General features: G+C 38.0%; 1 protein-coding gene across 1 annotated transcript in view; it reads left to right on the plus strand.

Moving 5' to 3' along the window:
* The window catches only part of ABCB11 (ATP binding cassette subfamily B member 11), a 991,743-nt gene that overhangs the window by 250,479 nt on the left and 717,067 nt on the right, over positions 1–24,197 (plus strand). The window contains exon 4 of the mRNA XM_044075586.1: positions 22,939–23,010. Within this exon, the coding sequence (XP_043931521.1) occupies positions 22,939–23,010 (72 nt within the window). The remainder of the gene's footprint in view (positions 1–22,938; positions 23,011–24,197) is intronic.

The following is a 24,197-nucleotide window of genomic DNA, read 5'->3' on the forward strand; positions in this document are numbered from 1 at the left end:
TTATTCAAGGACAGAGGGTATGACGTTAAAGTCATGGAAAATGTAAGTAATTATGTTGTGAGGAAATGGGGTAACCAGTACAAGCCTTTGTTGGGTGAAAAATATAGGACAGCTACTGTTTCTACTGTGGATATATTGCATGATATGAAGTCTGAAACTTGCATTTTTGGTAAATCTTGCATTTTGGAATTTGGCATATATTCAGGTAAAGTTAAGAAGACTCTGATGAATAACTGGCATATAATATCTGCTGATCAAGATATAGCACCCACATTAGGTGAATGCCCAAGGTTTGTTTACAAGGTAGGGGCCAACATAAAATCCATTTTAGAGAAGGGTATCTTTATTAAGAAGACAGAATACATGAAAACTGCAAAATGTGGGACATGTAAACAATGTCACACCATATTTCAGGGAGACAGTGTGAAATTGGATAATTACAAACACACTAGAATTAAATTCTGTGGGGGCAACTGTACAACTAAAATGGTGGTATATATTGCCATCTGTAGAACATGTTCAGGATTCTATATAGGTAAGACTCAAAGGAGTTTAAATAAACGTATATACTCTCACCTTTATAGTATCAGAAGGAAGGATGAAAAAAATGCTTTGTATAAACATATTAAACAACATGGTGACAAACATTATTTTAATTTTGGTATAGTGGACATTGTGCACATCAATAACAGAGGAGGTGACTTTAATAATTTATTATTATATAAAGAATTTTGGTGGCAAATATACACGGATGCTTCGACTATACCAGGTTTAAATGACACTGTATCTGTCAAACCACTATTGGCCTTAAAATGAACTATTTATAGGGTACATTGTCATATGTTTTATAAACATGTTTTGATATGATCTAGATGTAAATGTCTTTGTTACCATTTTTTCAGTTTTTTAACTTGTTTATTTTATCAATATATATTATATGTAACATTGATTTTAGAAATAATACGAACATTATTTAAGATTTTATGAACAGAGAACAATGGTTATAGGATGTGTGTATAGCTTTAAAATTTCAAACTGAATTTTGGCACCAAAAAAGTTATTTAAACAACTGTGATGTAAGCTATGGTGTTCTGAGGAAGCTTGTTTTATTCAAGTGAAAGCGCTTAACCATTCTTTGTTTGTTGGCATTACAATAAACTTTTATTCACTTCTACCTGGTTTCATTGAAGGTGTTGCGGACTGTTATGAGCATTGAATAGAGGAGAATTTCTAAGACACAGAGACGGAATTTTGCACACAGTGCATTTGCTGTTTTTTCTTTTCTAGTTGAACTTTTATGGTTGCTGCACTTTTTGCTTCAGTTGAGTTATGACTATTGATGTGGTTGTACCATGAAGTGGGTTTAGAATGGTTCCATGATTTCCTTTGTGAATGTACATCATTAGATAATAATACTATCAATGTTTTGGTCTTATGTATGGAAGTGGTTCTCAAATATAACTTTGTATTTCTAAATGGGCAATATTTCAGGCAAAAGAAAGGTGTTGTGATGGGAGTGGATTGCACCCTCGTCTTTGCAAATCTTATTTTGTTACAGTGGGAGAGACACATCCTTTTTCTCCAGTTTGAAGTTAAACCGTGGAGTTTAAACCTTCGGTTTTTGGATGATGTTTTTGTTGTGTGGGAAAAACCAGTGGGAGAGATTGAAAGTTTTATTACTTTCCTGAATAATTCCACTCTTTTCTGTAATTTACCTACCAGGTAGATTCATGTTCTATTAATTATTTAGATGTTACCATTTATAAGGATGTGGTGAATCGAAGGTGGGTTAGTACAATATATCATAAACTCACCTATAGCAATAGTATCTTGCATTTTGAAAGGAACCATCCTTACCATCAAAAGGTGGGAATAGTCAAATGTCAGTATATATGGCTTGCCCAAATGGTTTCTGATTGGAATTAATTTGTTAAGGAATGTGAAAAAATGGGGTATATGTTTCAGAGGAGAGGATACCCTGTTGTGTTGGTGTCTCAGTTTATGAATGACATTAAAGATAGAAGAAGTAGGGGTGATATTGTCCCCCTTATTAACGTGGGTTTGGCCCAAGGGGAGCTTAGATTTAATTGAAATCAAGGAAAGAAAAGGATGGATTTGAATGGGGCATTTATTACCCAATTTTGCAATGAAGCTGGCTTTATCAAAGAGACTATCTATAAGTACTGGAGTATTTTCTCTCTAGTTGAAGAAATGGCCATGGTTGTTGAGGTTAGACTCCGTATTGTATTTAGAAGGGGTAAAACTTAAAAATATATTTGAGCATCCCACTATTGATTATGGGCCTAGTATCACTTATAAGAAATGGGGTACCTATAGGTGTAAAAGTTGTTCCCAATGTAGGATGGTGGTGGAAGGAGACCGGATTGAGTTCAATTCCAAGATATTTAGGTCCAAGTCCCATAGCACATGTAATACTTTGGAGGTAATATATGTGGGAAAGTCCTTGAAGTGTCAACAATTTTACATAGGTAAGACCAAAAGGAAATTTAAGGAGCGGTTGTATGAGCATGGGTTAGATATGAGGAAGGGGGAATTGAAAAATGCCCTTGCTAGACATATTGCTAAGTATCCAGATCATGATTTTGTTGTTTTGTTTTTTGTGTTGGAATGTGTACCGAGGGATTACCGGGGGGACCTTGGGAAGATATATTGGAAGCTAAAGAACTATCATGGCAATTGAAATAGAATGCCACTACCCCCCCCCCGTGTCTTAATGACAATGTATCTATTGCTAGCATATTCAGATTAAAATCTTATATTGTATAGACTAGATTTGCATATTTTAGCTTTGATAGTGTTTATTTTTGGGTTGCATAATGTATGGTATATGTATGTCAGTTACATCTGTGTTTTTTTTTAAATCTGAGCATCTTAATTGTCAATGAAATTCTATTGGGTATGAATTTTTGGGTTGGGTATTTAAAATGTGGTGGTGGTTTGAAATGTAAGATACTGATGAAGTTTTTATGAAAGCATTGCGCTTAATCTGTGGGGCTTTGTTCATTAAATTTTATTTACTTCATTCCACGTATTTTTGGCTGCCTTCTTGTTTTGGACTGCTGTCTGTTATTTGCTTGTTTTCACTAATCCATCCCAGACTCATCTATCATCCAGTATGCAGATGATTCAACAATCATCTGCTCAGCCTTCTTCCCCTCTGAGCTCCTAGCAAAAACCCAACTAGCCTTCTCCAAAACAGAAACCTAATATTTTTTCCCCTACCAAAAACTCCATTGACAAATCTACATTCACCCTACAGAGCCAAAACAACACCCTCCTTGAAATCGTTCCCAACACCAAGCATCATTATTGATGAGGAACTAAAATTTCACACCCACATCTGCTCTGCAATCAAGAAAATCCATCAAAAATTAGGTCTCCTCTACAGGCACAACCACTTCCTAAGCCCCTCTACCCATCAAACTCTTGCATCCACCTTCCTACTGCCCTCCCTTATGTATGGTGCCCCTCTTTTCGCCATTCTCCATCTTTGCCTTCGGTCCAAACTTGAATCCCACTACCACAAGATGTCCAAATTTGCAATCAATTCAAAAACCTCATCCCACCACTGCCACTCTCTCCTCACCCTCAACTGGCTTGAACTACCCAACTACCCCAGTTACCTACAGCTCACCGTTGCCCACAAGCTCATCTTTAAATCTGCCAACTGCCCAGCTCTCGCTACTTCCTTAAAACCTTACATTACCAACAGCTCACTCAGATCCATAAAACAAAATCTCCTTCAGGTCCACAAACCTGCATGACCTCCTGGCCATCTACTGCTGTCCCACTCCTTAGCTAAACAGTGGAACTCTCTCCCAACACACCTACGCAGCCTACCTAACCATACAAAGTTCAAATCTCAGCTACTCTCTCAGCTTTCTTCCAAATGGGAATGCCCTTGCCACGCTGCAACTTAACCCCCCCTCATTCCACCTTGCACTGACTCATCCATCTACCTCTACTATTACTTCATCCCACCCAAAACAATCCCTCCCCTACCAAAAATCTATTTTTTTCTCTAATATCTATTGTACTATACTCTCCAATCTCAAATATACTATTACCCTCCCCATGCATAATAGTTTCCTAATCTAATAATGGCTAGTAGCTATATATTTTGAAATGTTAAACCTAAAATTGAGTTTATAACAAAAATATTCACTTTATGCAAATGTTGAAATTTCTGTATTGAATTATTTCTTTTCATTTTTGTAATATTATGACAAGCCAATTGCAAATATCATGGAGCTTATCTGTAAATGCTTAATTAGCGGTATGAACTATGTCCTTTTGTAACATGTGAAATGTAACTTGCAATTATTGTGGAGCTTTTATCCCTGGGCCTCCACTGAAAACGGGCTCTTCTTGGCCCCATGGACTTCCCTGGTCATCAAACGTTAAATAAATAAATAAATACTGGGTGACTTCCTGAATGTCAACCATAACTTCTTCCCTCTACTAAGACTTTCCATCTCTGTTGTCCACCGTGCTCATCTCTTCTCATAATGTTTTTTAACTGCTACCCTCAGTACATACTTATCAATCATTAAAGTAAGCTGTCTATACAGTAATTTCCAACAGGTTTGAATTGACTGATGTTTCATTTCTCCTCTGGCAATCAAATGCAAAGTAAAATAAAATATCTATGAACTAGTAATAATAGGTCAGCTCTCTGCATATGTGTGGTGCTGTTTGTGGCACAGTCAATAGGAGTCCAAGATCTAGAAATGTGTACACTTCCCTGTAAATGCAAACATATGATTCCATCAACTTGGATTCAGTTGCAAATTTTGTGACTAAACACATCCTCTGTCCAGACTATATCTAGAATTTTATTTTTTTTTCTAGTTTGTTTGTCCACTATTTGTATATTCTCCACCTCTTTACTAGCTCTTATGATGTCTATACCCTTATGCCTGGGCCAAAATGACCCTGTCCAACATGTGGTGCATTTAAGTCACCCACAACTATATCGTATCCTTGTTAAATACAGTTTTCAAGAAAGAGACACAAAAAGTGTTCAAGTTGGTATTTGATTGGTTTGGAAATCCATAAAATATGCTGGACTCTGTTTTAATTTTCCCACACTGATATTTACTCCACTTCTGTCATTATCATTTCTTGAAAAGATAGTTGTTGACAAGATACTGTTTTTGACATAAACCAAGGCACCATCAGTTTTCTGTTTATCCTAAGATTATGGTAGCCTCTAAATCCATCAAGAGCTAAAGGCTTATCATTAACATTAAACCATGTCTCACTTATAAAAAGAATTTCACAACTGCCTCCCACAACTCTGGCATCAAGGCCTATAAACTTATTAGTCAGACTCCTACCAATTCAAGTTGGGATATTGTTTTTCTTCAGCCCTTTTTCTATCTGCTGGAGAATTCTGACTAATCTCATATTAATGAATATGCTTCCCTTGTGACTAAGATGCCTTTTGCCCCAAACAAAATTCTTTCAAATTAATGCATTTCAGTTAACCACACCATTCATTTTCCCATACATACCCCAGAATTCATTAAAGCCTTGCTTGCATGATGTGCCCATTTGTAATTCATAGACACATTAGCTGCAATGGGAAGTACCTCATTATCAGCTAATCTGCATGTCTATGAATTGCACTTAGCTACAGCGAAGTGCAGATCAGCTCTTCCTTAAGTAGTTAACTGTGATAGCCACTTCGGTTAAACACAGGCATCCTTCCCCTTTCTGTCACTCTTGCACAGACACACACAAGCACACACTAAATACACACAAAGACACATACCACATGCCCCATACCTTTCCCTGTTGTCAGAATGTCCATTATTTTTCTTTTTCCCCTGCCTTGGTAATTCAAGGATGATTACAGGTGGTTCAGAATGCCAGTCATTTCAGTTCACACTTAATATGAATGCATGCTGGGACAGAAGCTTACAAGGCTGGAAGGTAATGTTTCATATCCCCCCATTGAAGTGACTTGTTGCAGGCATTGCATAGTGCCTGTGCACCTAAAATATGTATGTAACAAACACCTGCTGAACTACCCTATCAGTTAGTGGTGGGGGCTAATGCAGGGATTTCTCATGTCAGTGGTGCATGGTTCAAATCCCTTTCCCCCATGCATGTATTTTGTTCTCCTTAACAGATCTCTGATGTCTAATGCTCACACCTCCCCCTGATTCCCATTCTGTTTATGTACTGCTGAGGCACAAGAAAGAGTCATCCCTGGTGTCTAGTGATTCCTCCAATCTTCATACTGTTAGTGCTGTTGAGGCACATAAAAAAAGTCATGCCTGGAGTCTAGTGGTTCCCTTATCTCCTTACTGTTAAAGTGCTGTTAAAGAATTATGCCCAGATCTCCATCCTGTCAAAGTTCCACTTAGGCATGACTTTTAAGGATTATCTCTTGTTGCTAGTGGTTCTCCCACTCAGTGTTTCAGGCTTTGCTCATTAGTCTAGAAGTATGAGGAAGTAAGGCAGCCACTCCAACCCATCCACACACACAGACATCCATTCCACATACACTTAGAGAGACACACACACACACACACACACACACACACACACACACACACACACACACACACACACACACACACACACACACACACACACACACACACAAAACTAAAGTAACCCCTCAGGCTACTGCTACCTCTCAGGCTGACATGCACACACCTACACACATGTAGCCCCTTGTATACACCTCCATATCCTACCTTACCTCTAAATGACCAAATACTTACCTCTACCACAATGGATGAACACAGCCCTTTGGCTGTGTTCACTACTACAACATAGAATTCCCATGCTAATCTGCACAAAGTGTAGATGCCTTCCCAGACGTAGGTTGGGGAGAGAGAGCACATGGCTAATTAGCATATGTCACTCCCCTGAACTGCATCATTAATGTACAGCAGAGAAAATAACATTGTGCTGCAGGTCTTCATGAAAAAGAACCGTGTTAGGGCTGTCCCTGAATATAAAAAGGTTACTGTTAGGGCTGTCACCGAATATAAAAAGGTTACACGGTAACCTTTAATGGATTTGGTCCATAACCATAGACTATAAAAAGACAAAAACAGTGTTTCTTGTAGGGATCAAGCCCCCTTTCAACACCCCCCCACAGCCCCTGCTGTTTACATATATTTCAACTATGAAATCATGAAATATTGAGGATGGACATAATCACAGTCTTTGCTGTATCACAATCCCATATGGGGTAAATTGTTCAGATGTTAAGTCAACAAAAAAGGCTCAACTTAACAGGCAGCACCAAAATTTTATATATATACACGCGCGCACACACACACACACACACACACACACACACACACACACACACACACACACACACACACACACACACACTCACACACATATACATTCATGTAGAAAGATAGTAAGAAAAGGAGAAACAAAAAAAAAAAGGAAGACTATGACAGAGTGGTTGTTATTCAAAAGTCATGTACTTACCATAACAATGCATCTCTGTTGTCTGTTTTCATTTTATTTCAACCACTTGATTTTGGATTGGACCTTGGATCAGACTTTCACAGCTTCTCAGACCTTTGATCCATAGCTCAAGCTCCTCCCCTTACCCATAATCCTCTCCCAAGCCCCAGATCAATTCAGATCAAGTTTCCCCCTTGATATCAACATATAGAAGGAAGCAATTTTGCAAAAGTTTTTAAGCATGCTAGTAAAAGTATCTGGAGCTGACAGAGGGAAGAGGCAAAAAAGATATGCCTTCAGGTCATACCAGGAGATCATAAGAATTTCTTCTTCTAGTAGAAGGGGGATAAAGGGTGGATAGGTTGAGAAAGGACAAAAACGGGCAACATAGGTACATCATTATGGTAAGTACAAAAGTTTTGTATCAGATGTCATCTTTTTCGTCCATTCCTCAACCATTCGGACAGAGTCCCCAGCTAGTAAAAAACCCAGGCTGGTCTCATATTAGGACATTCCTGGGTATGTCAGAACTGACATCCCTATTCTAGAAAGGATATCCAATTTGTAATGCATTATGAAGGTTATGAACATTGTACCAAGTAGCAGCAACACAAATGTCATCTTAGATATCCTGGATAAATCCAAAAACAAATGCTTGATGATCTCAACCAGAGAACACAGAGGAAAACCACAAAAGTCAAGAAAGAGTCTCTGGAAGAGTGCTGTTACGTATCCAAAAGGTTTAATAAAAATAAAATATATGGTAAAACCACACAAATATCAAACAGGTTAGCGCTTTCGGGTGTTGACCCTTCATCAGACAAAGAACAAATGTTACAAAGCACTATTTAAAACAATATACAGCCAATCAAAAATTAGTAAAAAACCCCGCCTATTTCTTAAGGTGGGTTTAATAGGGACTACGTCATTTAACCCTGGATTCCTATGTGCATTGAACTCTATAATCTTTCTGGATTCAACTAATTCAGTATATTGTTTAATATCTCCTCCCCTCTTGTTTAACCTCACATTAACTATGGCCCTAAAGCCAAAGCAGTGAGTGGGATTGTCTTTTATATGTCTAAAGAGGGCATTATGTATGTCATTATTCCTAATACTGGATAAATGTTGTAATATTCTAACTTTAAACATATTATTCTTCTTTCCCACGTAAAAACATGGGCAAGACTTACAGTTCACTAAATACACAATGCCTTTGGTTCTACAAGTAGCCCTAGCTTTTAATGTAAATGTTTTATTAGTAATGGGATGAACAAAAGTGGTGTCTTGAATAATGTGGGCAGGCCTTACAAGAGCCACATGGCTTGCTGCCAATTTGTGAAATACAGGTGACAGGATCAGTAATTTTTTCCCCACATAGAATATCTTTTAAACTCTTGTTTTTCCTGAATCCAAACAATGGGGAGGGACCAACAATAGTACTAATCCTATCATCACTGGTAAGGATGTTCCAATTTTTCTTTATTATCCCACTAATGTCTTTGATATTGCTACTATATGTAAACATAACCTTTGATCTAAAGTCACTTGCTGTTACTTTTGGGGATATATTCAAACTTCTGTCTGATCGATGTAGCCAAGGTTTATATTTACACCCCCTTTTTTCTTTATTTTTCTCTAATATGCCTTTGACCAGGGACTCATTATATCCCCTATCAACAAATAAACCTTTTAAATTATCTAGTTCCCCATTGAAGAAAGTGTCATCCGTACAAATCCTAGATATCCTAGCCAGTTGTCCATGCACTATATTTGAGAAAGTGTATAGCGGATGCATGCTATCAAATGTCAAAAGTGTGTTTTTCCAGCATTCCTTCTTATGCAAAGTTGTGGAGAAACCTAGAGTAGTTTGTACTATTGAAACATCTAAAAAGTCTATTTCAGTATAGGATGTTTCCTTCGTGAACCTAAAGAATTTAGTAGTAGAATGTAAAAATGTAATGAAAAGTTCTAATGTGGTAATGTCCCCCTTCCACAAAATAAAAACATCATCAACAAAACGCTTATAGAGTTCTATATAAGGTTTCCATACATTGTTGTTAAGAATATATAAATTCTCCCAGTAAGAAAGCACTAAATTTGCATAGGAATTAGCACAGGGTGTGCCCATGGCTACACCCTGTGACTGCCTATATACATGCTTCAGACCCAGAAACACATTATTCTCCAAAACCAATTTTAACATTGTAGTAATCTGGGTAATGTTGTGGTCTGTAGCTCCATTATCCTTCAAGAGTGTACTAATGGCCAAAATGCCATAGTCATTATTAATGACAGTGAAAAGACTCTGCACATCAAGTGTAACCATAAGGTAACATAACTTCGGAGTAGCCCTGTCTATCTCCCCAAGTGCCTTCAAAAATCCACCCGTATCTAAAAGTATGTTATTCATTTTTCAACATATGGTCTAAGTGTAATCTCTAACCAAATGGAAGCATTTTCTGTAACCCATTTCCTGCCAGACACTATGGGTCATAAAGGGGGGTCCGTCAAAGACTTATGTATCTTTGGTAGCCCTTTTAAAAGGGGTGTGACCACACCTTCCACCTTAAGGAAATTGTAGAGTTCCTTATTAATGACCATGTCATTTAAAGGTTGTTCCAGGGTTTGGTAAACTTTTTCTATTAGATGTTTGACCATTAAAGGGTTCATAGGGACATATGTGCAAGAGTCAGAAAGTATTTGTGCCAATTTGTTATGGTAAAACATGGTATCCATTACAACTATGGCACCTCCTTTATCAGCCATTTTAATTGTAATTTCTCTATTTTCACTCAAATCGTGAAGAGATCGTCTTTGAGCTAAAGTTAAATTATGATATTTGTGAGTGTAACCTTTATAAAAATAATCTAACAAATCTTGTTCACAAGCATTAACAAACAATTGCAAAGAGGGTGTAAGTGGGGGAACAAAAGTACTGGGCTGTCTTAGTGTAGGCTTTTGAGTTACATCATTGCCAAACATATTCTTTAGTGCTACACCCCTGCAGAAAAGCATGAGGTCCATCACAATTTCCTGATAGTTGCTCTCTCTACTGGGAAGAAATGACAGACCTTTATTTAAAACATGAAATTCTTCTGTAGTCAAAACATGTGTTGATAAATTAAAAACAATGTCACCACTATCATGATTACCAGAAATAGTCACTCTAGTGTCCTCCGTTTCTTTCGTGGGTCCCTGCCCTCACTCAGTGAGCGCTTCCACGCTCCTTGCTTCTTTTTCACTGGAAATGGTAGTACATCCAAAAAATGTCGACCAACCAAGTGAGTTTTAGGTCGTGCCCCTAAACGTGAACCATTAGCTGTAGGTAAATCCGTCGGGTTGGCTGCCAAAGGTAAAACATGTTCTATTTCTAAATTCAATGAACAAACAGTCAAATCCTTGACGTCTGTAGAGTGAACAGTTGCTGCCATACCTTCAGGAGTGTGTCCTGCATCAACTGCTGTCGTTACATTGCTACGTGGTTCCTCTGGGGGAGTAGACAAACGCGTAGTACTCACTGACTCAGGATGCAACATACCATCACCGGAGGTAACAGACGTAAATGGAGCAGTCAAAGGAGATTTGGTAGAATTCCTATTGACGAATCTATTTCTATCAAATGTAGCTTCTCTGGGTCTAGCCCAAACAAAGATATTTCCCTTAGAGAAATCTGTATAGTCTCTCGTGAGCTTGCTCATTTTAAGAGTCATCACTGTCCATCAAGGAGTGATAAACCTCATCGAGTCATTGCATGTAGCCATTGCCTCTAAAATCATTAAGCAATTTATGTTGTAACTCATTTGTATCTTGTTTTAAGGTGGCAATCTCAGGTGCAAAAAATTCATTTAGGAGTGCCATATACTGGAAACTGGTTTTAATGTTAATAAGCTGCCACTTCGCTAACAGCTCAGGAAAACGATCCCCTTGAGTGGGCATACAAAGGACCCTCATTCCTCGAGGGACTATGCCATAAGAGAGACAAGCTTCAATTGGTAGTGTCCATTGTAGTACTCTCATGTAGTATCTTGATAAAGGCAGAAGAGTTATGGAGGCTGCCAATGAATCAAGAAGATGAAGGAGCTGTCTAAATGGTGGTGACTGAAGCGACAGTAAATTTGTCACATGATGCTGTAATTTGGACAATCTGGTTTGAGGGTGTGAAGCCACTTTAGAAACTATGTATGCAGATGAGCCTGTATGAACTCTAGGGTATGAGTGAGAAGGAGATTAAATTTGTAGTGGTTGACTGTGATGCCCAGGTAAAGACATAATGTATCAGGTAGTTCCTGGCATGTGTCAGTAGATGTCTGGTAGTTGCTGTGAGGAGCCAATTGTCCAGGTATGGAAACACTCAGAATCCCAGCAGTCTAGGTAAGCTGCAACCACTGCAATGCATTTGTTGAACACCGGGGGTGCTGTGGTGAGACCAAAGGGCAGAGTTCTGAACTGAAAGTGACTGGCTTCCAGCCAGAAGCATAGGCATATGCTGGATCATCTGTCTATTTTTATGTGATAGTACACATCTTGGAGATCTATTGTGCATATCCATTCATCCTTCCTCAAAAGGAGAATAGACTGAACCCTGATTATTTAGAACTTCAAGAGTGTGACAAATTGGTTCAAGTGGCTTAGGTTCAATATTGGCCCAAGGTCCCTTGCCTTCTTTGGCACAAAAAGAATCTTGAATAAGTATCGAATTGTCACTGGTCTGCTGGTTCCTTTTGAATAATTATTTTTCTTCGCAGCTTTTCTATCTCTGAGGTTACTTCCCTCATCTGATGATGTGTTACATTGGGAAGTTTTCTTGGATGAATGGAGAGGTGTAATAACCTCTGGTAATTATTCTCTGCAGCCAAACATCTTTGGTGATGGATGTCCAGGCTTCCAGGTGCAGCAATAAGCACTCCCTCCAACTACTTCCAGAGTGCAGCAGTCAGGCAACCATTCCAGGGTGCCAGAAAGGCTTCTCAGAAAAGAGATGTCTGAACAATTGATTTTAAAAGCCCCCTCTGCCTTGTGGGTGATATCTACCATTAGAGTCCCCCCCGCCCCGATGCAGGAGGACTTATGTCCATCGGAGTCTGGAGAAAACTCTTGTGGTTTCCAGAGCCACATCTTTCTTCCACCTTTCTGGTTTCTTGAAAATGTCTTCTGAGGGGTAGAAAACATATCCCTATGGTAGATGGTGTTTTTCTAACTTGTTTATTCCAGGAGACAGTCTGTTTAATTTTGGTCCAAATAAGGTAGCTCCATCAAAAGGCGTAGTGGTAAAAGACATCTTGTAGGGCTCCACAGTCACAAAGGCACATACAGGAATGCTCCTAATGGTAATGCCTGAACCTACCACTTGTGCAAAGAAATGGTCTTTTTATCCTCCTCCAACATGGATCCTGAGAGAGACTTGGTAAGTTCCTTAGTAAAATCCTTCTAGAACCTTGAAAAATGTTCCAAATAATTCAGAGATTGCAGGGCAAAGGACAATAAAGCAAAAATATCACTTCCCAAATCTGTCCAAGGCCCTAAATTCCCTGTTAGAGAGGTGAGCAGAGGGACTTTAATTGGCAAGTTCCTTTTTGTGGCTGTGGCAACCATAATGGCATCAACTGGGGGACCTCTGCTCTAATGAGCACAGTCCTTTGGTGCAACTAGGTACTTGTCTGGCTTTCTAGGAATGGGTTCTGTTGTATCCGAATTCTTCCAAACCTGACAGGAAATTATGTCCTCCATCTCATCTGCTGGAGGTACCACCCAGGATGTAACTGAGCCACTTTTGAAAGCCTGAAGAAACACTGACCCCTTCTGGAAAGGAGCTTTGGTAGACAAACCATCTTTCTGTCTCAGAAGCTTGAAAATTTCTCTGAATGAGAAATCCTCAGGGAGTGAACTGTGGGTCTCCTCCCCTTCATCAAAGTAACTGTCTTCTGTTAGGGATTTCAGCAGAAAAACAATGAGCCTTCTCTTGTACTTACAGGTACTTCCTCATGGGGGTGATGTGAGGAGTACCCAGATGCATGTGGGGAATCCTCTAAAAGGACTATCTTGAAGATAGACTGGACTGGCTGTTTCAATGGAACAGAATGAGCAGAATGAGAACCCCAGCCAGACAGCTGAGGAGGAAAAAGACCTAAGGGGATGGCAAGGATGTTGTATCTCCTGTTATGTAGAGAGCTCTCTCCACTGCCTCTTAGGCAGAAGCCAATGGGGATCCCAGGACCACAAAAGTAGGAGATAAACCCACCCACCTAGAGAAATCCAAGGCTTTCTCATGACCCTGTCTTGATCAGAAGTCAGAGCCAAACTATTTAGCGCTGAAGCCCAGAGGGAAAAGGATGGATCTGACAACCTCAGAGTTGAACCCTTACCCCAGGACTCGATGCTGAAGCTACAGCTCTGAGATCCTTCTGGCTCCTACAAGATCGGTGCTAGTTGGATCATAGAAGACATTGGAGTTGATGAGGGCCGAGCCTTTCGATCCAACCCAGACAACCCCAGAAGTCTCAGCCAAGGTGTTTGGGTTGGTCCAATGGGAAATGGTGCCAGAAGTACTCCCAACTGAATCTGGATCCTAAAAACTGTTCTCATCATCCTGTCCAAGTCTGCTTCAGACAGCCAAAAAAGTCCACCAAACCACAAGAAAACTTTCAGTATAAACCACAAAGACAGTCCGAAGTAGAAATGAACCCCTTTTAGTGACAGATAAAATCCACAAGAGCACAAAACAAGTTCCCAGCTAAGCGCTTTCACCTAACATAGGCATCATCAGAGTCATGGTGTGAAACACATATTACTCCTTTTATAGCCAGCCCTTCATGCAGCTTAGTCATGGACTTGTTTTGTGCTCTACATTGCCATTTCTGCCTGCAAATCCTAATATTTTATGACTTTGTGCCTCTCTGTACACAAGACACTATAGTCACTTGATGTAGCAATTTCAATGATCAAGGCTACTTTTGTCTTCTTTTCATGGACTACTATATCTGTTTTTCTTGCAATGTTTTTTTGAACTGTTGGTAATGGGTGATCCCATGTGATATAAACTTCATAATTCTCCATAATGCTTTGTGGCTTACATTTCTGATTCTTCTCAGCTACTTCAATATTATAATATTTGCACAATTCCCAATGCCACATTTCATGCCATTCAGTATACAGGCCCTCTGCCATTAGTGAATCACACCCAACAACAAGATGTGTGCCTGTTTCCTGTTGTGTTTTACAGAACCTGCACTTGTCTGTTTCTCCCATATGTTGAGGTCGAGTGTGAGATTTGTTCTGGCTTCATTCACAGAGCCTTGGCTTCATACAGGTTCCTGGTAGACTGCAATGATGAGGAAGTAAATGGGGGTCTAGAAACTCTATGGGGGGTTTCTTGTAGAAAAGTCAAATGCAGCCTTGAGGAAATCATCTTGGGCAAGAACAGAGGCTGTCTATTGGAAGGAGACTTGTGTGAAGATAGTGTCCAATCTGAAAAGGAGGACAGATCTGAGGCCTAAGATATTTTGGAAGGCAGATCTGAAGCCAGTGCTGGGTGAGAAGAATGGTCAGGGGGAGGGTTCCTCGACACTTTAGGCTTTTCTTTGCACTTTTCTTTTGAATTGTCTACTTTCTCCCCCAGATATTTTTCTTCCTGTTTAATTATTGAAGGGGAAGCTCCAGATACTAAGGAGGAAGAAGAAGGTAGCAATTCCTTAAGTATTAGCTTGTTCCTTCTCTGTGACTGAAGCCACAGCAAATCTCACACTCTGCCTCAAGGTGAGCATGGCTGCAAGACAGTATACATATTCAGAGTGGGCATCAGTGTTAGGATTTTGTGCCCACATGAAGACCATTTTTTTAAAACCTGTTCAGTCTGGCATCATGCAGCAAGGTAAATGCCAATTCTGAAAGCGAATCCAAGCACACCAAAAAGGCTACAAGCAATTTACCAGCAATAGTAAAAAGAAATTCCAAACGAAATGGGAAAGAAAATACCGCCAATGGTATAAAGGTAACTCTAAACTAGTAGAAAGAAAACAGACAGAGAAAGAATGGAAAGGCACAAGACCTAGCAACAGCAACCATGACAACTATGAGAAAACAATATATATATATATATATATATATATATATATATATAACACGGGTCCATGTTAAATGGACGAACAGCCACATAAACAAAGACTAGTTCGCCAAGATGAGATCACCGACAACGGAAATGCCCAACAAAGGTAAGTCCACAAATGACAGCACGGAACCTTTTTCCATCTCTGTAAAACACCTAAACACAATTACAAATACCTGTATAGCAGGGGGGCTGTGCCCCCCACACCCACCCCTACTTAAATATTCTAACTCCGAGATCGCACCACATTGTGGGAATGGGAATGCATCCCATTCTTCACTACTCACCATTGTCAGGCATTTCTGTTGTCGGTGATCTTGTCTCGGCAAAGTGGTCTTCATTTATGTGGCTGTTCATCCATTTAACATGGACCCATAAAACACTTATTCTTGGAGGCACTGCTCAGGACCAAAAGACCAGATAAATAAACCACAACACCACATTTAAGCACTTTTGTTCCATTTTATTCAGGAACTTCACTTGCATCTCACATAAACTTATGGTAATAGTATCTACTTTGCTAACTTCTGTGAGATAGGATTTCACGAATTCAATGAGATCACTAACTTCAATAGTAGTATATAATGAAACAATAGCTACAGTGCAGAATACTTTTTCTTTCCCTTTAAACCGGTATACTTTTAACTGATCATTGAATGACCACATGAACCCCTGAAATAAAATTCATTTTGTTGCACTATGGGATTTAATATTTTATCTAAATAATATGAGATGATCATAGTTTTATGTCTAAGACTAGACAGTAGGTCTAAACCGTGGGCAAGCCTGTTTTTTGTGAATCTTTGGGATACCAAATATTTTCCCCAACTCAGGCTCGTCCACCGTTAAGAATTCATACAAACCATAATCAATATATCTTTGACTGAACAAATAAAATAATTCAAATCAAATTTCTTAAAGCTATTAATAACCATTACTTTATTAACTTTTCCATAAAAAACAACATCCGACAATAACTTACAAATTTCAGATTTATATTTCACATCTTCCAAGACCACTAGTCCACATCCTTTATCCGCCTTCCTATATCTAAGATGTTTATAAGATCTTAACTTCCTAATTGCTTCATCTTGAAATGTATTCAAATTATATAACTGGACTGTTGCTTTATTTCTACTTAGCCTACCAAATTCAGCTTCACAAGACTTAGCAAAAGCATTGAGGGTCATATTTAAGCCAAGATTAAAAGTGCTTGCTTTACTTAAGGGCTTTTCAGCATTACAGTTTTTGATTTGATGAAAAATATATTTTAAATTTAATTTTCTGACATATAATTTGAAATCCAGAATAAGATCAGTGTATCTGACTCTACTTATAGGCATAAATGAAAAGCTCTTCTTGCACAGAAAAAAACTCAGCTTGACAAATTAAAAATAGGACATACATCTCTGCTTAATGTCCCTTCCCTTTCCTTTGGCCCTCCCTTCCCTTTTGTTTCCGCTGTTTATTTTTGACAAAGCATCTGTTTCAGTCATGCACCTAACGTAAAATACACTGCTTGTCCTGTAATATTTTGGTTAGCTAGTGTATTTTCACCCACTGGCTCTGATACACTTTGCTCATTGACATTATTCTCATTTCTAGTATTGTGTAGACCTGCTGGCTGACATAGAGAAATGATCGAACTGGGACACATTGTTGCCAATCTGCACATTATTTCCGTGTTGTACACTGTTTGATAAACTAACTACTGATTTCACATTTTTAATCAGGAATGCCCAATTATTAGAGTACGCTTTTATGTCACGATTAAGTTTTTTAGTCTTTCTAGCAATAACTATGGCTACATACTTTTTAACTCTGTTGTCGATGTTCATATAAAATGTTTTACAGAATTCAAAGCACTCATGATTAATTACATAAGCATCTAACTGTTCAGTATCACTTTTTAATTCACAAACCACAGTGACACTGTGTTCCCTTAGCCGTTTCAAAACATCAGTTCCAGTTCTGTTGTAAATATCAATCAGTCAATTGAAAATACTGTCCTGATATGAAATGCCATTAAGAAAACGATACACACGTATCCCCAACGGCACTATATTAAGTTGCAAACACTTGTCAAAGTTTTCATATACAAGAGCTTTATATTTACAGACCAGTTTTTGTAATTTAAAGATCACAGACTTACATTACAAAAAGACTACAAGCAATTTACCAGCAATAGTAAAAAGAAATTACAAATGAAATGGGAAAGAAAATACCGCCAATGGTATAAAGGTAACTCTAAACTAGTAGAAAGTATGATCCACCGAATTTCATTTACCTGAACACAATCCACCGAAACCCCACATAAACAAAACAACAGACTGCAGAAATCCTTTCCCACGGAAAGGAACCACTTGCCCACCATAGTGAACTGTGCCCTCTCCTCATGTGGTGTGACCTCAGAGTTGGTATATTTAATTAGGGGGTGTGGGGGGTGAAGTCCCCCACTTTTGTAGGCTAGGTTGCTTTCTGGATTGTTTAGTTTGCATGGTGGTCAAGCGTTCCTTTCCCTGGGAAAGGATTTCTGCAGTCTGTTGTTTCATTTTTGTGGTGTTTCAGTGGATTGTATTCAGTTAATTGAAATTCGGTGGATCATACTTTTGTTGATAGAAAGTAGATCCGTATATATATATATATATATATATATATATATATATATATATATATATATATACACACACACACACACACACACACACACACACACACACACACACACACATATATATATATATATATATATATATATATATATATATATATATATACATACACATATATATATATATATATATATATATATATATATATATATATTTATATATATAGAAGAAACCAAATGCAGGCAGTCAGCAAAGTCAGCAATGTCAGCAATGTCAGCAATAGAAACGTGATAAAATCTCAAATAGATTAGGGAAATCCACTTCCACAACCACGATACAAACAGGATTTATTGATTAAAAACGCCATAAACACTAAAAGAACGTAAGCGCTTTCACGGACTGCATGTCCGCTTCCTCAGACGTACACCCATACTAAAGCACCAAGCTTATATAGTAAAACTAAGTCATTCAATTAAATAATTAAAACATTTGATAATTAATTAATTTGATCAACAGCTGACTTGGAGCACAGCTTGGTGCTTTAGTATGGTTGTACGTCTGAGGAAGCGGACAAGTCCTGAAAGCTGCTCTTTAGTGTTTTTAATCAATAAATCCTGTTTGTATCGTGGATGTGGAGGTGGATTTCTCCAATCTATTTGAGATTTCATCACGTTTTTATTGCTGACATTGCTGACTTTGCTGACTGCCTGCATTTGGTTCTTGGTTTCTTCTACATTTTTTGGGGCTGCATTGGTTTTTGGTATATATATATATATATATATATATATATATATATATATATATATATAGATAGATATATAAAATCTTTTTTAACACAATGGAGGAAGAAGGAAAGGAGAGATGAAGGACCCTAAAGAAAAGGGTAATAAACAAAGACCAAAAATTTTGACTTATCTCCCCACAGGACTGAGCCACAAAAAGCACAGCTGGTCACTTGAATCAGCAGTTTGGATTTCGGAAAGGGTAAGGTTAAGAGGACGATCTTGAGCTGTAGATTCAAAGTCTGAAAAGTGGCTGAAGCCAGATCCAAGATCAGATCTGAGGAATGGATGAAAAATCCAGCATGAGATTATTATGTATTTATTGTTTTTATTAATACTATATTGAGGAGAAGATAACAGCGCTTGGAGAAACTGCTCAGAATCACAAGATATTGCTGGCTTAATACCAAGTACCTGTAACCCAACTGCTCATTTTGTAGTTGTTCAAGCTTGCTTTTACAATTTTTTGTTTATTTCTTTAGTTATGTATCCATCAAGTCTTCCACAGGCCTTGTTGCCGGTGTAGGGGCATCATACCCAAACAGAGTGAAAGCCAAGAAAATGGGGCCATCATCCCGGCAGATATGGATTATTATATGTCCATGGTGATGCACTCCCATCCTTCTGCTGTCAGAATAGGGATGCCCTTGTCACAACAATCTGAGGGTCTGTCTTACTCCACACCACCAAACTGGGTTGTCAGTGTTTCAGAGTAGATACTAAATTGTTTCCAGATCAGGTTAATAGGTAGTCTAATTGGTTGGTGTTCTACTTGCCTCTCAACTATTTAAACTTATCAAGAATGATACCTTTTCCCCACAAGTCTCCAGACAATTCAGAGGTGCACCAATGTACAACCTTAGAAATCTTAAACAGTCATCTACTCTCCCCCAAACTAGACTTCACTGCACAGACCATGCTTTTCAGTCCTTAGTGCCTGTGTGAATCACTCCCTTCTTTTGTTAAAGATCATTTTCCATTTAGAAATAAAAGCACATTTCAAGACCTGAAGAAAAAAAATGGGTTTTTTCTGGCCATATAATTAAACATCTTCATACCTTTACTCCCTCTACATACCTTGCTCTGACATTACTTTTGAAAGTGATTCTTTCAGCATGCCATCTCTGATTTCCACTCTGTATACAATGCATGTATATACTGTGTTTTGTCAGTCTGTCTGTTTACAATGTAATTTATCTGTTGCCTTTATACCCTCAAGCCAAGCTATGATATTCACTTTGTATATAATATATGTGCATATTGCATTTTGTCATTCACATTGTATACAGTGTCATGTTATCTATTGTGAAATAGGTCCAGTGGGATCATGCTCTACCCCGGCTAACAAATTCAGAATAAAATAAAGTAAAATAAGGTACTACACAGTACCTTCCTCTTTTGTAGCCAATGCATTGCAGGGCATCAGCTGTGAGACTGTTCCTGTCAAGAACTAATGCCAACTCTAGATGGCTGATATGAGCACCTGCAGCACTATGGTAGCATGACATGACATGACATGACTTCCCTATGTGCATATGTGTGTTCCTATGTATGTGACATGAAGGCTTCCACCACAAGCTTCACATCCCCAAGTTGCTATTGCCAATATCAGCTGGTTCCCTTGCAAGGTGGCAGTCAGTTCCCCAGAACCAGCTCCTTATTGGCTACTCACTCAGATCACCTCCACCTGGTTCTTCCAGCATCCATTCCACTACTTGGTCAGGATCGTCTGCATTATGACACTGTGCCACAGATCCAGCTCACACAAAGTTATGTTTTTTTTTTTTGGATTGTATTTTTTTTAAATCAAGAAACATCTTTATAGCATTATCACTTACAACATAAGCACTCAGGCATTTATATAAATGAAAACAATCCGTTTGACATATTTTCAGTTGCAAACACTATACATCATGTATAATCTTCTATACAGTCATTGTCAATCAAGCATTACATACATCATTCAACTCCTGCCTTTTCTTAAACTCATTCCTCCTCCAAAACATTATTCTGCGTGTATTGATCTCACAGTTCCCATTTGTTTTCTATGTAAGTTGTTCCTAACCCTTTCTAAAGGTCCCCCTTTCAGTTATTTTATTGTATTACTATGTTCACCATTTCTAATATAGTTGGTTTAGACTTTGATTTCCATTTTCTAGTAATTGCGTTTTTGGCAGCCACCAGAATTAAATTCAGCAAGGCCTTACTATGTCTAGGTAATTCTGATTCTGTATCACAGCTTAAAAAAAATAATTTCCTTAGTTACACTAATTTGCTCATGCAGTATTTTTGACAGAGTAGTCTGAAGGGAATTTTTAAAGTCTGCCAACTCATTACACTCCCAAAATATATGTTACCAATTATCTCTTTCTTCCCCATCACAATTCCAACATTTGCAATCTACCTGAGGAAAAATTATTTGGAGTCTTCTTGGAGTATAAATATACCTATGCAAACACTTCCAAGTGAAGATGCTAAATCTTCTAGATTTTGTTATATACATGAGAGTCATAAATAAATCCTCCCATTGTTACTTTGGGACCTGCTTCAACAAGTCTCTCTTCTCAATCCTTTCTAACCTCTTCTGATTGATTCCAATAGTTATGCAATATTTTATATGCCATACTTATACACGCAGTTATGTGTGATCATCTTTGTCTGGTTTCTGCATTGTGATATTTGTGGGTTCCAAAGTTGAGTTTTATGTTACTTTGAGACTGCAACACTTCAAAGAATGAACAGCACATTATTGTGTATATTTTCAGTAATCAATCTTCTTCTGACAGAGTGAGAATAATAAAGTAAAGGAGGGTATGGTGGTCGAAGCCCCAATGTGGGATGCAGGAAGCATGCCAATTATGAAAAAATAATTTTTGATTTCAGTACATGTAACATTTATACAATATATGTTGTGAAGACTTCAGAAAGTAGTTTTGTGCAAATGTTGTCACACATTTATGTGTAGTAGAATTGTCGATTGTGTAAGACATGATGCAAATAAAAATTTAGCCTGAATTTTTTTATTCATTTATTCTAAATTTTTTAAGATTTACAATTAAACCCTTGCCAAGTTCTGAACTCAATGTACTGCAAATAGTATAATGCATCTTTGTAGCAATTATATTTTTGTACAAACCATTTACAAACACTAGTAACTCAAACCGTTGAGAGGGCTACAGGTAAAAAGATGGTAGAACTGGTTCACTGATTCATCACTGGAGGGTTTCCAAGGTATGAATGTCTTATGTGTATCCAAAAATGTTTTTTCTTTCCTAATGAGAATTGTATTATTTAGCCTAATGTAAGCACCCTTATGCTAGTGATCAGAAAGTCAGATGAAGTCACTGGCAATATCATTTACATTTTCATGGCATTGGGTACCATAACTAGCCTTGAGGTCAACTGCTAACCAGTTATCATGGTGGATCTGGCACACTGAGGTTACAGCACACATCGCTAGCTATGTCCATGAAGAAAAAGGCTGGACAATTACAAATTACCATGCCTTTCACATTAATGGAAATGGACCCACCATGTGGGGAAACCTGTCTGTGAAGGCACAAAATAAGCACGACTCTTAGGGTGGATATAGTAATCTCATATGTCATTCGGTGGGGAAGGGCACAGTACCATTCTTTGCAGGTAATTTATGTTAACAAAGGTTGTAAGCTGATTATAGTGACCCATAGTAAACTAACTAACTAACCAACCAAATAAATAATAAAGGGAAACCTTCACAAACATTCACATCTGAAGTATTTACTTTCTTGGAAGTTACAAGGACATTGTAGAAAAAAAATAATAATACTTTGAAAAAAATCCAGTTATTACATAGTGCATTTTGCAACATTCTGCTCTTTATAACTGTCAGTTTGTCATCCCATTTGTTTTGCAGGTAATTAAGACATATCAATAGCACATTCACCAGTGAGAAGGCCTAACAATGACCATTTCTTTTTGTTTTTTTTCCTAGAAATACATACATGGTCAGTGAAGATAATCCTCTGGACAAGAAGAAGAAAGGCAAAGGGAACAAATCAGAGAAGTATATAATGCCACCCATTTGACCTATGCTTTACTAAGACCAGAATTTTATTGGAAAACAAATTATTGCTACAATTTCATATATTTCACATAAATGAGAGCTTTATCATAAGCTTAACACATAGATGAGTAGAGTTATTAAATGAAAATGTTTTTGTAGAAGCCAGTTCTCTTCATACAGTAAATTTCCCATGGATTTGCATACTGAAAAGTCTGAAATAGTTTCTTCTTTCAATCAGCAGAGTAATATGACCACATGGAATTTAGGACCTCTATTCACACAATTAGCAAATTAATTCCATTTGTGCAAAAAAATGTCTTGAAAGTAATGTTATCACAGTAAATTCAAAACCTATCTTGTGTAGGAAATCCTTGGAGAAATTCCTTGCTTCTCCCCCTTGGTATTGCAATTCCAAGGTTACTGCATCTCAGGGTAAGGTGGAAGTCCTTCCAACAGTGACTTCATTGACACAACTGTTTGTGAGCAAATCAGTTACTCTCCAATTTCTACTATTTTAAAGGGATTTCAAATTAATAAATAATAGATTTTAAACATATTGCTGTCACACAGTTATTTGTTTAAACTTTATTGAACATATTACTAATAAACATGTCAAGAAGTCTTTAAGTGAACTTCACTCACATTGTTTATCTGTTTTTTTTTTTTTGTATGCTGGATTTTTACCCTGTGCATTTATTAACATCTAGTACAATCATTGTGGATATGTTTGCTAAAAGTATCAGTCAACTACCTGAAATGCAATACAGCTAACAAGTTACTTACCAGTCCGTATCCCCCAGTGCTTGCCCAGAGTAGGAAAAAAAGCATCCTCAGGAGTGGCACAGCATTCTTCATATCACTGCAGATTAATATAATATCTACGTATCCTGTTTTAAGAGCGTTTATCAAAGTTCATGGCGGTAGTAAGCTGAGCATGGTCAACCAGACTTCACTATTCCTTAACAACACACATCTCTCCTCCTGGGGTATACCAAGGCATTTCAGTGTGAACAAAAATATATAGGCTTTCCAGCATTTCATAAGTCTGCCCCAGAGCCTGCTGCCAGTAAGTTGTTGCTGGTACACCCATGATGGAAGGCACCCAAAGGACATCCACACTAAGTGCCCAAATTTGTTCAGTCTTCTCAACCCTGAAGAGCAATGACTCTTCTCTAAGATCCTCCAAG

This window comes from Protopterus annectens, chromosome 6.part1 (assembly GCF_019279795.1).
Source record: "Protopterus annectens isolate FY-2018-M chromosome 6.part1, PAN1.0, whole genome shotgun sequence".
Taxonomy (NCBI): Eukaryota; Metazoa; Chordata; order Ceratodontiformes; family Protopteridae; genus Protopterus; species Protopterus annectens.